Consider the following 17,138-nt stretch of genomic DNA (forward strand, 5'->3'; position numbering starts at 1 on the left):
GGAGGGCATGTTCTTAGCTCCAGAGGGCTTGTTTGGGACATCAAGCGTGTCGGTAAACGCAGTGGCCTCCCTTTCAGACTGCAGCACCTTGTCCTTTCTTTACCCTGTCTCGTGCCCTGAGGTCGCCACCCCACCAAAACCACCCCAAATCTTACTGACCCCTAGCACCGTCAACGTTGTGATGTGCTAACGTGAACTGTCTTGTTCCCTAACACAGGTGTCCCCTGTGTTAGGGATAACCGCGGGGACTCTGATCCTGCTCTTTGTGCCTGAGCCCAAGAGAGGCTGCGCCGACCAGCTGGGAGGACGCATCAAGACCCGCACCTCCTGGTTCTGTGACATGAAGGCTCTCGCCAAGAAGTAAGGCTTCTGTCCAACTTAAATAGGCTATGTTATCGTCAGCTTACCTGTTAAATGATGAGAATACAGATATAATACACCTGTCCCCTTAAGATCAGTAGCTTTTAGGGTCCATGCTAACACTATGTTGATTCATGGTAGGTGACGATCATCATCCAAAAGTACTGACTTTTAAGAAAAAAACTTACATAACTCTCAGGTAATGTTGTTTAATGTTCATGACAGCTATCATGTTATGATTATGACAGTGTTAGGTCCGCTTTATGAACAAATTTAAATAAAATGTCACCAAAACCCTCCTGGGGGTGGTAGCTGCTAGCCCAGAGCACTTCAGAACAGTTCATTTTTGTATCAATGTGTAAATATTCCCAGTCTCTAACATAATGCTGCCAGAACTGGCCACATATCATTTGATGCTAGTTGTCTTCAGCTTTCTATCTGTCATCACCTCACTTTTGAGATAATGCTATCACCTCTCATGGTCGCTTATCTCTCTAAATCCTGATGTGTTGAATATCTGTAAATATTTGTAATCTGATGGGTTCTGAACAGAGCGAGACAGCACCAAGGAACATGTTTGAGATTGTGTCAGGGATAACAACAGTAGTCTGCTGATGTTTTTCTTTTGAATGCCAAGATAATCATCTGATGGGTGTGTGTGTGTGTGTGTGTGTGTGTGTTTCTTCCTGGTTAGTCGGAGCTATGTGTTTTCCTCCCTGGCGTCTGCGGCAGTATCTTTTGCCACAGGTGCATTTGGTATGTGGATTCCTACCTACCTGTTCAGAGCCCAGGTGGTGCAGAAGACGGCGGAAGCCTGTACTCAAGAGATCTGCAGCAGTAAAGACAGGTGAGAGGTGACTGACTGCAGCGAAGGATGCAAGCTTTGAAGCCACTGCGGCCTTTATTAGACCGATGTCATTTGAGAACTTGTGAAAGAGAAAGACACCCGCATCCCTTTTGATTTACTCCGCAATGTTTCAGACAGAACTGGTTGTCACACATTCATACGAACAATCACGAGTATGAAAAGGGGAACAGCTGCCAGTATAAACAAAATCAGTCATATTTTCATTTATTTATGCATTTAATTTTTCTATTTTCAAAATCCTATCTTCATATAATATACATTGCTTAATAGCACTTAACTATGATGTTTACCATGAATTCATCTAATAAAGATTTAAGCTAAAAAGTGATAAACCGATTGAAGGATTGAATCGAATCAGGAAATCTATGCTAATGCCCATGGTTGTACCACACCTAGTGAGTGTGTGTGTCCTGCCTCCATGTCCTACACCCGTAGAATGTATTGTGTAGCTGCACACATAAAAAAAAAAAGAAAAAAAGGTTTTGTATTAAGTAGAATGACAGTATCTCCCTTCCTCTCTGCTCTCCTCTTCAGTCTGATCTTCGGGGCAATCACCTGTGTGACCGGGTTGTTGGGTGTGGTGATCGGGGCGGCCACCACGCGCCTCTGCCGCCAGAAGACCGAGCGAGCTGACCCGCTCGTGTGCGCCGTCAGCATGCTGGGCTCGGCCATCTTCATCTGCCTCATCTTCGTTGTGGCCAAAAAGAGCATCGTAGGAGCTTATGTAAGCCTCACTACTTGATTGACGATGTCATATTGTGCTATATGGAGACCTGACAGGATAATGATCAAACATTGAAGGAAGTGAGTGTTGTTCATGAGCTTTAATTGTTAAGTCCAGTTTTGCTTCCCTACTGCCAACAGTCCACTGAGCTCCCAAATACAAAAAAAAGACCTTCTGACAGAGAGTGATTCTAGTGTGTTAATTATGGATTAGCTTTGGGGGCTCAGCATTAAAAGGGAAAGCCTGGTAACCCGTTTAACAAGAGAGGGCCGTGTAAAATCTCACTAGGGCGGGGGAAATGTTTGCCTGGAGACTTCGCCTGAAGGCACTTCCCTTTAGACCCAGTGGCCACAAGCTGTTCTTGCACCTGATAATGGAGGGATTCAGGTAAAATGTAACGCCCTTAGGAATCACTGCCAGACATGGTTGAGGTTCATACCATATCAGGCAAAAAGTGAAGGGTCCCAGGCAAACAAGTGCAATGTTTGCGTGCCTAATTGCCATGTAAAGCAGGAAAGGGCGCAACTTTAACAATCCCTACCCTGAAACAATGAACTGGGATTTTTTTGGACTCACCAAGCAGGCATTTCACACTCTTATCAGAGACAAAGGAGTAGGAACTGACTTTCAGCAAGCTGGCCAATAATTATGTGGTAAAGCTGGAAAAGATGGAAAATATTTCCTATGCTCGTAACTGAACACAGACAGGTTTCCGTGTCCTAAAATGTGGCCCTGGCTGTTCTCACAAAGTCAGTATCTGCATTATCTGATTTGTGTGTGAGAAGTTCATCTTGATTTGGATGTTAATTAAGCAATAAGCCACAACAGGCCATGCTTTACAGTTGTTTCAGTGCAGCAAAGAGCCACTGACTGCTCTTATAAAGTGGTGGTAGCATAACATTGCAATAAATAAATAATGCATGTCCTTTAATGAATCTTTTATTTTTAATCAATGATTAAATTAATTACATAATTAATTAATTGTTTGCACTCAGCCATGCAGTACACTACTATGCCTGAATAGTAGGTAAAGTGGTTGCTGAGAGATGCATAATTACTGGTTCAAGTGTTGATTAAGTGGTCAAAGGTGCACGTTTATCAGGTGTTTAACAGCAGCTTCACACATGACCTGGCCAATCAGAGCGAAGGAGTGGAAATAGCCACATTAACTACATAATTACAGATCTGTCAAACTAGATTTTACACTGTTGCTGCGTGACAGAGTGCGCTGCATCTTGTGCAGTTGCACTTCGCCGCTCCAGCGACACCTGGTTTCTATCTCTGAATAGGATAGGAAGGATAATTGTGGAGTAGACTGATGTTCTCAAATATTTTATATCACATCTTGGGGATTTAGCTTCATCCAAGAAAAATGCACTGTGTTCTGTAAAAAATATAAAACAGTAGCAACTAATTGGCCAGATAATCTGTACTCAGAGTACTCTACACCAGGGGTTCCCAAACCTTTTCATGCTGGGATCCACATGTAGAGATTCTGTTTGCTGCAAGCCCCACAAAATATTTTGCAAAGTGAAATAGAGTTGTAAGAAAAGCCCAAGAAAAAACATCCCTTCTCTCCTTCCAAGATGCTTTTTAAGTTTTGGTTTCATAGCTGCATTGTTCATCATACTTTTGGTCTTTGGGCTATGATCCCTGTTGATTTAAGGCTGTTCTTAGTTTTCAAAATTTGAGAGTGAGCTAGGAAGGCTGCGTTCACAGAGCATCATGTCCATGAGGCATTAAATTGTTCTCCTTTGCATCATTTAAAATGTTCCACTCTCTGTTACTGAAAAAAGAATGCATCGATGCAGCTTTCCCAGCACCCACCCATCTCCACGCTAAGACCCACCAGTGGTTCAGGCCCCACAGTCTGAAAATCACTGCCCTACACACTGTACAGTCTTATAGTAAATCACCTTACAGTACAGTGGTGGTTGTAAGTGATCAACTCAGGTTTCATGGCAAAGGCACTGACAGATGTGTCATATTATACAGCGTGACACGGCTGTAATGGTGGGTGCTGCTCTGTCTAGGCCGATTGACCCCTCGCAGCTGTTGTCTCCTCGACACCCAGCTAGTCGGAGGAAAGGTTGAGCTTCTCCCCTTTAGAAGGCAATGTGTCTGTCACGGTGTCTGGTTCGCAGCTCTCACAACAGACCTGTCTACATCTCAGGCAGCGGTCAGGCAGCCTCTGCGGCTCTGTAGGTCTGGCTGACTGGCATAAGGGTTATTCCCCAGTAAGGAAACACGCCCCCCCCGACGGTGTTAAACAGTGCCAGACCAGGCAATAGAGATACATGAGATTCCACTGCAACCAAATCCCTCTGGGTCTGTTATTGAAAGTGGCCAAACAGCCCCACCAGCTGCTGCTAACCCTTGTTTGAGGTTTGGATGTGAAGAGCCTATGTGTACATACACTGAATATCACCCCTGCTATGTTATTTGATATTTTAATTTGCTTTTAGGACTTCTGATTGGACAAAAAGTTTATCCATATGTGGGAAACGTTTAATGAATTATCTGAAAAGTTAGAACGCATTTCAATGTTTATGCCTATTAATAAATGATATGTTTGCCAAATCTTAGAATAGACAATCCTTATCATCCGTTGTGCTGTTTTTAAGCTCTTAGGCTAAATACTCGACGGGACCAAAATGAAGGCCTGCACATCCATGTATAATTGGGCCACAGCATAATAACATGTTCCCAAACCGCAGCTTCCAAAGCACTTTTATTCAGAAGCAGACTCCCACAGACGGTATCTGCAACACAGAAACCCTTTTTGGCTGCAGGTCTCCTTACCAACCTTCTGTGCAGTGAAAAATTGGTTGATTGGTTAGTTAGGGCTAAATGTACGATTTCTTCTCTCTTTTTTTTTTTTAGGTCTGTATCTTCATAGGAGAAACGCTGCTGTTCCTGAACTGGGCCATCACGGCAGACATTTTAATGGTACGTGCTGAGAACCTATACTTATCCACTGGGTCACTGGAAACTTGCGCAGTGGACTGTAACAAATGGCGGTCATCCCTTTTAGATGCAGCCTCTTATTTGGAGTTATGAAATGTGTGAGTGTGCCGGGACCCTGTATAGTTCGGGCGGGGTTGATAATTACCACTCTGACCGAGATTGATTCATACACCACTCATGGAAATAAAAGGAGGGAGGCCCTTTTTTATATATATATATATATATATGTTTTTGTGAAAAGCGAGGGGCAGAATAGGAAGAGATGGCAGCTCCATGCTTGCGTGAGCCAAATGAAATGAGACTTCCTGTAATGCATGTGTACCAGCCAGCTCCTTAATCTGCCAGTTTGGATGGAGACTGTGGTGAGGATGTAGAGTCAGGGACAGATCGCTACAGTCGACTAGAGAGACAACAGCGGCTCTCGCTCTGGCAGTTTCACTCTGACTGACAGGCCTGACTGCCTGCCGGCTCACCTGGGGCACCCAGACCCGGTGAGGAGGGCTTTGTGTACATAACCGAAGACTGTAGGAGTTGTTTTATTATGGATGAGCGAACCCCTCTACCACTTTCTACTCATCACCTTACATGATCTCATGTGCTTTTCACCTCCTTCTCTCTCTCTGCAGTTTGTTGTGATCCCCACGCGGAGAGCTACGGCTGTCGCCTTTCAGAGCTTCACCTCTCACCTTCTAGGTGACGCTGGAAGCCCGTACCTGATAGGCCTGGTAAGACTCGATCAGAAACAGAACTGCTCGGTGGTTTAAGTGTCATCTCAGGTGATCAGTGGTGTAATGATTCATTAATTGAATTGATGCGTTGACTATAAATTCTGATTCAACTGTATCAATCTGCTACATTTCACAAGAAAAGGGATAGGCTGACATGAATTCACAAATTAATTTAATGCAAGGAATATGAAAAAATCATGCACTGGCTGTTTGATAAAATGCTCTCCAAGAAGGTTTCTACATTGATTTCAATAAAGACAGAGGGAAGAAGAAGGAAGAAAGAAGGAAATCTGCACTCTTGAAAAAAAATAATTATTTATTAATTAATTAATTAATAAAATTAATTATTTTTCAATGAAGTGAGCACAATAATGTTTCATCCAAAGGCTTCATCACGTCATTATTGCATTTTTCTGGAATGGATGTCAAATTTTGGCTGAATCAAATCGTTGACTCAGATGGTGGTTTAAAAACACAAATTGAACCGAACCATTCCAACACAGAAAATGTGGACTTGTATCAGACTACCAACTAGTGAATCATGAATTGAATTGAGTCTCTGTTAAACCAAATGTTTATACCCCTACAGGTCATAAATCCCAGGTGAAATGTGTTTGTAGGTAGCTGTGATGAATCTGTGAACATGTCATTCAGACACACACATGTCACATTGAGACACTTATTTGTGTAAGAGAAGCTTTTAGTCTCAGGAGGGGCAGTGAACAGAGTTGTGAATTTACCATTTTTCCTCAGACTCTGCCAAGTTGTTTTTTAGTACATCTCGTGGCCTCTTAGACAGGCCGGAGTTGCTGTACGATTGTCCGGGAGATGTTTGTTTCTTACTGGCACGCTGCACATGTCAAGGTCACAGTGTTCCCCCGTCAGTCCACAGACAATAGCTGTGGTCCTTGCATCCAGGAGGCCAGAATACAAGGCCCGCTTGCTATTCAGGGGACAATAAAACAGGATCCAGCTCGGATTGTGAACTGGCATTCTTTTCATTCCAAACAGAGTATGAACATTTTTTTTTAAAGTTAAACAGTAACTCCATGGAAGTACCTCTTCTTGCATGCTCTAATTCAGCTTAGGGCAGTGTGCGAAAACTAGGCACATGTCACATACAAACGTGACACAAATGAAGGTATTTCTTGGGGCAAATGAGCAGTGGTGGAAGTAGAAGAAATCGCTAGTCAGGTAGAAATGTCGTTGCTTTGCTGATATTTTACACAAGTAGAAGTGAAATTACTGCTCTAAAATTGACTTACATATGTAAAAGTAAGAATTAGCCAAGAGTACAAATTTTTAAGTTATTTTTCAAAATGACAGCTTTGTTAAGTGTGATCTTTTCCATTCAATTCAATTCTTAAACAGCTCTAGTCTAGTTCAAGTTAGTCAATTAATCAGAAATTTGGAAATTAGAAAAAGTGCACCAGCAACATAAAGCCATTTCTGCTGACTGCTCACTCTAAAAGGCTCTATAACTGCACTCTGTAACAGATGTGATTTCAAATGTAGTGATCTACAATTCTTAAGAAAAAATGTACTTAAGTTAAAATAAAATTATCGACTTGTACAAATACTAAAAAAAGTACAAGTACACAATAAAAGCTACACAAGCACTGTAAGGATTAAATGTAATGAGTTGCCTCCACCTGTGGAAACTCAGTATGTGTTCAGAGCTGCTTATCTTACCACTATGCAGCAATAACACCATGACCATGTAGCACAGTGTACACCTCACACCCTAATTGTTAAGTATTCTTATTAATGTTTAACGATCACTTTGGGATCAGCAAATAGCTGAGAGAATAGATTGCCTCACTGTTACGTGTTTACATTGTGTCTAATTGCCATATCTCTGGCTCAGAGTCTGGGTCATGTAAACAGAGGCAGAGGAAGTTATTCTTTGATTAGCGAATCAGACTGATCCTCGAGTCCTTGAGATCCTCCGCCTGTGACAGATGCGTCTGTCGAGCTGCATGGAAAGACATGTTCTTGTTTTTCTTTTTTGTACAAATAGAGATGTTAATACCAGCGTCAACTGCTGACAAGCACTTCAAAAGACAAGAACAAAACTGGCAGCACAAAAAAGCCTCTTGAAAACAGAATCAAGAAAAAAAACGGCATTGGTTTTACCGATCAAATAAAGCCCCGGTGCCATTTTTACATCGTACAAACAGAACACTTCCTACCGGCACATTAGGAGACTGACACCTTGGAAGACAGTGTGACTCAGTCCGGAACTTGAAACATGCGTGGATGGGGTTTTGTGCAAGGCCAATGCTCTAGTGATATTTCAACAAGCGTCAAATGTCAGAATATTGTAACACACACATACACACACACACACTGGCAACCAGAAGTAGCCCGTCACAGCCCCGCAGTCAGCCAGTCACCCTGTTCCTCCATGCGGCCTCCGGGGCAGCCTCTCCTCTGAGTGACATGCTGAATGTCCCTGGGTTTCTCACCCCTCCACAAACTCCTGACCACCGAGGCCCAGAATGCACCAAGTGCGTCACCACTCAGTCCTCAGTTCCTCAGCTGAGGTTTAACATCCGAGTGTGATGGACTTGTCATGACGCACACTCAGTGCGGGCGGATGCACAGTCGCCCACACTGGCACATAATCCTGCAAAGAGGCATAGAGGCAAAAGTGATGAAGATAGAACTCTAGAAAAATAGATAAACAGACAGCTCATTATTGCTTAGCAACCACAGGAGAAAGCCTTGAGTCAGGCTTTTAGTTCAGAGCTGGAGTTTAACATGTACATATGTGCCAAATATTGGACCTGCTGAAGTTTTACCTTTTAGGCGTGTGTGTGTGTGGATATTGAAAGAATAATACAAAGTACAAAAAAAAAAAAAAAGAGATATTTTCCCACCTGCCCTTAGTGCAACCTATCTATCCAGACTGTGTGATCTGGCGAGGTTTCCATTCTACTGTGATGTCCCCTGTCTCCCTTCACCCCAATAGAACGGCACTGGATGGGTGTTTGTTTCTGGAGCTCAAACACGCCAAAAATTTACGTCTGAAAAACTCAGCAGCAACAGTTCTTTCCAAAAATAAGGACACAGAAAATCCATAGACCCTGGGGCCAAAGAGATTTGTTGGGAACTGTTTGCTTCACAAGAACAAATAGCAATCTGTGTGCAGATAGCAAGAGTTTGCCAGTGTTTTTTGACAGGAAATAGTTCCCAACAAAGCGCGTTGTCCCGGAGGGCTGCGGATTATGCCCAATACTGTGTCGCTGTTTTTGAAAAGCTCTGCGGTTAAGTGGGGAAAATGGCTTTTTGTGTATTTTTGGGTGAACAGGTCCTTTAATTAGCTAGCGGGCCATGGCCACAAAACTACCACCTTCTTTGCTGTGTGAAAAGTGCATTAGAGCATCTGAAGCTCTCGCAGCCTGAGCCAAGATACAGCCTCATCAGCACGTAGTCCACGGCAGTTGTCGCGTAGGAGCCGTCCCGTGAGAAACACACGTAATGGACGAGCTCCATATACGAGCGGGACATGGCCCGAGGCAGAGTGGGTGGCAGGGGAACGCCAGGAACAATCTCCCCGCAATCTACCAAGAAATGCCTGCTAGCACAAGTACAATAATTAGACAAGCATCAGTCTGCTATGTATTTTTAGCCAAGCCATTTTATCATCAGCAGTTCTGTGCATATGGCAGGCGATGGAGTGCAGCACAGCACATACCTGACTGACTGGGCTCTGCGCTGCCCACACACACAGCTACTGGACGCGCACCAGCTTTTGTCTCACACGTGCACTTCTGTATTTATGTTCTTTCTCGAACACTCCCGTCTCACTCTGCGTGCACACACACACGCACGCACACATACACATGCATGCTCTCCGTGCACGCACTCAGTCAGTCGCTCCCTCTGACATCCTCCCGTCAGCAGTTCTCCTGCTCTCCCTGCAGAGAGTCTCTTTCTGCTGATGCTAACATATAATCAATGTGCTTCAGCCAGGGTGACCTGTGTGCGCTCAGACCCTCACTCACCCACACACACACACACACACACACACACAGAGAGGAAAACCCCCTCATTTCTGCTGAGCGCACTTCAACACAAATACACCAAGCCACCGAGGGCTATAATCACCAGCCTCTTCTCTCTCTCTCTCTCTCTCTCTCTCTCTCTCTCTCAATTCACTTTCAGCTTCAATGAGGTTTATTAGCATAAAAATTCAGGAACAATATTGACAAAGCTGTTAGATACAAACATTTTACATAAAACAATACAATATAATATAACATATCATTAAATAAAACATCGTAAGACCATTGAGTTACAGTAAAGTAATATTGTATATAATATTGCATGCAGGAGGCAGATGAACAGGGGGATGGTTAGAGCTTTCATGTGTTGGTTAAATGAATTTCTCTCAGTTTATGACAGGCGCTGACATATTTTGCTGCCTGTAAGGCGATGGAAGATTTTTCTCCAAGGAGATATTATGTTATTTTCATGAAGAAGTGTGTCCTAAGCTTGGTATTTCTCTCTCTCTCTCCCTCTCTCTCTCTGTCTTGATTGCCAGTACGGTGATCCATAAGTGTTGGAGAACTGCTATAGGAAGGCAGATTTTGCCACTTCACACCCCACCATCCCCTCCCAGCTGTTGTTTTCCTTAGCGCCATGCACGACAGACTCTCCTCGCCAGTGTTACTCAAGCCTTCCACAAAACGATGACCTATTAGCGGCGAAAATTCTGCCTCGTTTAAAACAAAAACAGGGCATCTTACATCATAGCGTGTGGAGTGGGTTTTTCTGTTGCCATGATGAAATATCCGCATGCTGCACTGGTAAAGCACTCAGTAAGTGTGAGTGTACGAGCAGCATAGCTTCATGTATCAGTCAGACTCAGAGCATGGAATGATGTTTTCACAGCTAACCCCTGAATGGCTCATCTCAATAAAGCCATCCTGTGTTCTTTTTTTGTGTGTGTGACTGTCTTTGTGGGTGTGGGTGTGTTTCTGTGGCATGCATGGGTGCAGATCTCAGACGCCCTTCAGGAGAGCTATGCTACGTCAGTGCTGTGGCAGTTCCTCAGTTTGGGCTATGCCCTCATGCTCTGTCCCTTTGTCATCGTCCTGGGGGGCATGTTCTTCCTGGCGACTGCTCTGTTTTTCCTGGATGACCGGGAGAAGGCCGAGAAACAGTAAGTGACTCACGCGCTGTTTGAATCCATGTGGCAAACAACGCATCATTAACTCATTCATTATTTAGAAATCCATTTTTTAAATAATTTATACTGACTAGGGATGTCTTGAGAATTGATCGCTGCCCTTCTCTGTCCTTCTCGGCAGAAAACAGGTTGAACATTTTTCATTGCAAAAACAATGCCTGACTGCATGAATTTGCAGAAGTAGCAAATAACTTTGGTTTCATTTGGAGCCACAACCAGGTTACAGGTCGAAAAAACTTTCAGGAGGAAGCCGTATTGTTTTATCCTAATCCCGGAGTCAGAGGTATGTCAGGGACAAACTGCCCTGGCACTCATGCCAACAGCGGAGCCAGGCTTGCAAGACTCATAGAGGCCTTGAAGCCAAAAGAAAGCCCCAGTCAGCTGAAAGTGCTCCAGAGCTGACACAAGCTGTTCCAGCCATCAATTTATTAAAGTGTGCTTGCTTAGTCTTTTATGAGCTACCACCCCTCATATTCATTCATATTTTCCCCTTTCCAGCACCAAAACACAAACCCAGAGGGCACAGTAGCTGGTCATGGCCTTAAAAGGCTAAAACAAACACACTCATCCTCTTTCGGATAGTGAGACATGAGTGTTTTTTTCCCTCTTCCTTTTTTTCTTCATTTTTATCACATTGACTGGCTCCCCTGATGCCAGGGCTCTAAGAAATGACTTCCTTCCTGTTGAAGATGAGGGACCTTTTTAGGCTGGGTGGCAGTCTGATGTCTGACGTTCATCTGCAATATCTGTCTTCACCCTGTGGTGCTGGGTGCCGGTCGTTGGTCGTTCCCACGCTGGAACTCCCCACAGAGGGCAGACCCTCGAAACATTTAAGTCCAGCATGAGCAGAATGACCATATCTCGAACCATTTAAGTTTGAAATATAGGCCTCTACATAGTGAAACTTGCAGAAGTGTAAAATGCAGTCACAGATCTTTTGTGGAAACCACCAACTTCACTTTTTGGAGGATTTACTGCATAATATAATCCTAGGGGTGAGCTACCATCCCAGCAGTTAACATCTCTCCTGTTGCCTCAGAGGAGTCATAGCTAAGGCAGAGAACCATGGCCGCTACTTGTAAGCCATGCTGTGGCTGTCCGTGGGCCCCGGGCCAGGAAAGAAAGGGGAAGAAAAGCAGAACAATGATAAATAAAGTCACACTCTTGCCCTCATGCCAGTAATTGACACTATTTTGTGGTTTGATAATGTGGTTCAAAGTATCTGACCGCATTACTGTTCAGTGTGCGAGGGTGGAACATGTTCATTCAGACTATATCTAACCACAGCCCATTCACTTCCACACCGCATAAGGCAAGACTAATAACCAAGCAGATAGAGTTAAAAAGGATTAGGGCTCACTAAACATCTAGATGGATAGTTTGCACCACAGAAGATGGGAGCATATCTTTTTGTATTTTGTTTGAACTGTTCCTTTAAACACAAGATTCGAGCACTTCCATCTCCGCTTGCATGTTTCAATTATAGAAGGGTTAATCTTGAACTAACATGTTGGAATGCATCATATGGCAGAATATAATATTCCACAGTCGTCTGCACAACCCCTATAGATTTGGAATGAGTAACATCTCAACAAAGAAGAAAAGGCTCCAGTCAAACTTAGACAGCAGCAGCTTTTAGGCAACAAGCATCAAACGGCACTTCAGGGACCAACAAAGTGACAACATCAACAACTACATAAAACTTGGGTTATTCCACAACCGCGATATTTATAGCATCCATTCATGCTCTAAAGCCCCCGATTTATAAATTTCCCCTGACTTTAGCTCGTTGCAGCTTTTTTCTGCTCTTCTACGACTGTGTCCTCACATACTCAGCTATTTATAAGAGGCATGGAGCCCAATGAGTTACTCATTGGAGCGCGCCTGTCTATTTCCAGCCTAGAAGAGTGCTTTATTATTTCTAGGTTGTTAGCTTTTTTTGGCTGAAGGGATGCCATTAATAGCTCAGGTTCAGTGCATATTCCACCCCAACACACACCCACATACACATACAACACGCACACACACACATACTTACACGTGTGTGAGAGCACATCTGTCTCATGTGCTATGCCAGTACTTCTTGACAGTACAGATGCAGCATGGGTCAAGACAGGCTGAGGTTTACAGCCTGCAGGATCAGAGAAGCTCACTGTCAAGAAGTGAGGATAAGAGATGGAGAGACTGAGGAAGACAGGTGATTATATGTGATGAGAAACAGAGAGGGGAGAAGCAGATTGAAAGAGGAGGAAGATGGCTATTGCATGTAGGTGCGTACTATCTGTCTAAAGTTGTGCATTTTTTATTCCTGAAACTGTTTTTCTGTCATTGCCAGGTTGAACCAGCTGACACGGCCGCCCTCCTCCGTCAAGGTATGACCAGGTAATTTGCATTCAAATAGGCCTTTTTCTCCGAAAGAGGCCTTTTCTCTTTACAGCTTTTCACATCAGCAATTTTAAGAGCAAAGTAAGAGGCTGATAAAGAGGAGACATTCATGGAACATAAACATTTATAGAGCTGCTTTTTTTTTTTTTTTTTTTTTTACTTCTTGGCAAGCATGGTGCAGCCCTCCTTTCATTAGAAGACAAATTCAACAAGCTCTGCAAACATGATAATTTTTGAGACATTTTTAAGTCGCTTAAAAGCACCTTTCAATCCTGTCCTATCCAGACCTTTTAATCATGACAGTGTAAACACTGGAAGTGATACGCATGATGATACACACGATTGATCTATGATCTGTTTCCTGTCCCATTGTATTAATGAAGTGTCTGGGCATTCTTGGTGGGGTTATTTGGCTTTGTATCTGGCATCTTATCAAGACCTGAGTTGCCTTGCCTCCTTCCTGCCTTTATCAGACTCACACACATGGTGCAAAAGCTCTCTCAGTAATTATTAACTGAGAAAAAACTCACAACAGTTGGCAATACACCAGGCAGCTCCGCTCAGTAGGACAATAGAGAGCTACTGTAGTTGCCAGTTAAGAATAACAAGATTAAACTCTGACTCACTGATTGCAAGGACGAGGTTTTTGTTGTGACTTTCTTGTAAAGGTTATCAGGTTTAGCCAACAGGTCAAGGTTTTGCACATGCGTATTCAGTTCTTTGTTCCCCTGTGTGGGCTAGTTCATATTAACAAAATGTGCAATGAACAGATGATTCATGTATATATTGTTGGGTTTATTAGTATCATCGCCACATAATGTCCTGTCTGTGTCCTTTAGTAGGAAATGCCCACGGTTGTAACAAAGTGTAATGAGTGAATGACAAACAAATCATTTCATCTCATATCACACTTCTTGTATTTGAAGTGTTTTTCTTGGATTATGGTGACCAAACAGCATTATATTTTGTGGATGCTTTTGCAAAGAAATGCAAATCAATTTGTGTTTTTTTTTTCTGGTTTTATTTGTGCAAGGATTGACTAGATCCCAAGAACAAAGAGGTGATCGTAAGCTTGCTGAGAAGCACTCTGATTGGAATATTTAAAATTGCCTCAACTTTGGAAAACCAGAAAACTCAAGTTCCTAATCATGTCTTACATGATGGATAGGTTTTTGTCCAAGAAGAAGTGCAATGATTTGCCAAAATTGCTAGTCCTTGCAGTATGTGAGGGCAATGCTTGATGTGGGTGAAAAACCCCCAAAAAACTTTCCTTCACAAAAGTGCAAATTCCCGGAGAGGCTGCAGAGAGGATGATCTCAGGATCTTAGGGACTGCGGTGTCATTACCAGTGACAGGGTGACATTAGCATGCGGAGCGAATGGCAGGTAACATGAAAGGCTCCTGTGTGGCTGCAACACGTTTCAGGTTTCAGTCCATGAGTGGCATTTTCTGCTCCTCGCCTCGGGGTTTCATCAGCTCTGTGCCACACACAGGAGCTAAAGCTTTTCCCCTCTGCTGTCAAAAAGGCTAATTATAGTGGCTGCAGCGACATGAGGGCAGAGTTGAATCTTGAATATCCCTTTCTGTTCTGATCTGGAACATGAAGGGCAGCTTGTGGTGATAGATTTGCAACAAATTGGTTTTGGAGGCTAATCCAATCTGAGGCAGGCAATATTTGCTCACAGATCAATACAGTTCACAGTTGCCTGCTCCTTGTTGACAAAGACAGCTTTCACACTTCCGACATGCTGTCAATCTGGGAAGCAAATTAAGGGAGGTGAAAATAATACCCATAGCACTAGCAACAGTGATGATTTAAAGTCACACTGAAATGAAAAAAAAAGAAAAAGAAATGGTTTCCAAATGGTTCAAACCTCTCAGTAGTCAGAATCAGTGTGTGGCTGTGCTAGGCTCAAAAAACATCACATTTTTGGACCATCACGCCCCATCCCATCAAATAAAAAAAGCCTTTCTCTGCCTAACTGAAAGATGCCGCCCCAATAACCTGTTTCAACTGGAAATACGTCAAGTTAAGGATTAAGGATTTTAAGAGCCTCTCAAATGACTTTTCATTGTAACTGTAAGGAGGATCCATTGAATTGCAGCATAGGTAAAAGCACAGAAAAGAATTAGAAGAATTTAAAAAGGCAAAAAATCAGAGGGAGAGGACTGAAGACAGGGGACCATCGGATAAATGAGGATGGAGAGAGGCGGCAATCGCTCTAAGCTGTTATACATCGCAAGCTATTAATCTCCAGTGATGCAATCCCAGACAGAGATCAGATAAAGTGAGATCCAATTAACTTCCTCTGCAGGAGTAAGCGGCCTCTGCTGACCACTGAACATGGACTCACTCCACAGCACACATTAACTAGAGGAGATCCCCAAGTTGGAGGCTGTCAGAAGATCAGTGGGAGATCTGACAGCGGGGCTCAACACTTATTTATTCACCGACTGGTAACCCCTGACTTCTCGGGGAGGAAATTCACAACACGAGGCAACACTCCGGCTTAGTCTCTGCTGTCCAAACTCAAAACTGTTAAAAGTGTTTATACAGGTGCAGGCTCACACTTTCCTTCATAACTGCTCTTATCACTCAACAAAAGCTTTGAGTCCTCAGTCAGCAGTGCTGAGCGGGTTCACAGTGCCGGGCAGAGCGCTAACCACAGACCACACACACACACACACACACACACACACACACACACACACACACACACACACACACATACACACACTTGTCCACAGTGCACATGGAGGCTCTGATGTGAACTCTGCAGCATACAATACACCAAGAGAGTGAAAAAAAGTGAGAGAGTGAAAAAAAAGAGAGTGAACCCCAATCAGTGCTTTCCTAAATGTGTCTATGCTCGTGCTTATCAGGCCATTCAATGCTTCCTCCATCTGTCCCCTGAATGTGAAGCCAGCCAGACCTATAGTAGTGTCAGATGATTCAGCCCAGCCATGTTCAGTCATGATTCACGTTCTCCCAGCCAAAAACCTACTACAAGTCGGTTTGATAAGAGTTTGATTGCTCGCCAGACCAATCAGACCTCCCCCTTTGCTTGAGAAGCCAACAATCTCCACCACAGTGATACTAAAGCTGGGAGGAGGCAGGCCAGCCTTGCAGATATCAAAGCATTCAAAACTCTTAATTATGGCATTTGAACAACTTCACTTCAAGTTTGGCCCATAAACATAAACAATTTGCTGAGGTTTTACAGTAACAATGCAGGCTAATAAGTGAAGAAAATGATCAGTCTCAGAGAGGACGGAATCTCTATCCGCTGAATGCATACAAATATGTGTGTGAATGCAAGACACTAGCCTGGATCAGTGCTGTGCCAAGCCCCCTGCACTAATCCTATTGTAGCAGCAGTGGTAGCTTGTGTACTGGAGCATCCAGGGCAGAGGGATTGCACTGTAATGACAGACCACAACAAACAGCGGGACTCACTGCCATCTCTCTCATCCAATCTGGGGAGATCACAGCCGTGGCCCCATGAGCGCTTAATGACCCAAGCTCCAACTGGAATATAGTGTTCCCTCTGGCACCGCGTTTTCCCCGACAATGCTGGCTTTGTTTATGTGTACTTCAGCAGCTGGAATGCATTTTTTACCAAGTCAGGTTGAATTATCATGAAGGAGTCATTTCAGCCCATCAGTCTGTTCAGTCCATTTTGAGAGCAGCCATTTGCTACCATTTCGGTAGCAAAAAACAACAACAACAAAAAACGTCACAGACAAAAATATATGGCCCATTAAAAAAAAATCTGCCAAATTATTTAAGTGCAAATTAACTCTCCGTATGGTTATTGATGTTAAAGGCAAAAATCGTTGACTAGCTGCTAAACTGCAGTGTATAGTGAGGCTCGTGCATCATGGTTGGTCCACATCAACATGCAGCTG

The 17,138-nt window shown here is 43.5% G+C and overlaps 1 protein-coding gene across 2 annotated transcripts in view; it reads left to right on the forward strand.

The window, feature by feature from the left end:
- The window catches only part of spns2 (SPNS lysolipid transporter 2, sphingosine-1-phosphate), a 74,926-nt gene that overhangs the window by 53,858 nt on the left and 3,930 nt on the right, over window positions 1-17,138 (forward strand). Inside the window, exons 6-12 of one of the 2 annotated variants that reach the window (XM_030069364.1) lie at window positions 218-360; window positions 1,055-1,207; window positions 1,763-1,952; window positions 4,836-4,901; window positions 5,546-5,644; window positions 10,654-10,817; window positions 13,180-13,226. In XM_030069364.1, coding sequence (XP_029925224.1) covers window positions 218-360; window positions 1,055-1,207; window positions 1,763-1,952; window positions 4,836-4,901; window positions 5,546-5,644; window positions 10,654-10,817; window positions 13,180-13,222 — 858 coding nt within the window. In that variant the 3' untranslated portion in view covers window positions 13,223-13,226. The remainder of the gene's footprint in view (window positions 1-217; window positions 361-1,054; window positions 1,208-1,762; window positions 1,953-4,835; window positions 4,902-5,545; window positions 5,645-10,653; window positions 10,818-13,179; window positions 13,227-17,138) is intronic. The other variant, XM_030069363.1, reaches the window with a different exon arrangement.

Source organism: Myripristis murdjan, chromosome 14 (assembly GCF_902150065.1).
Source record: "Myripristis murdjan chromosome 14, fMyrMur1.1, whole genome shotgun sequence".
NCBI classification, from domain to species: Eukaryota; Metazoa; Chordata; class Actinopteri; order Holocentriformes; family Holocentridae; genus Myripristis; species Myripristis murdjan.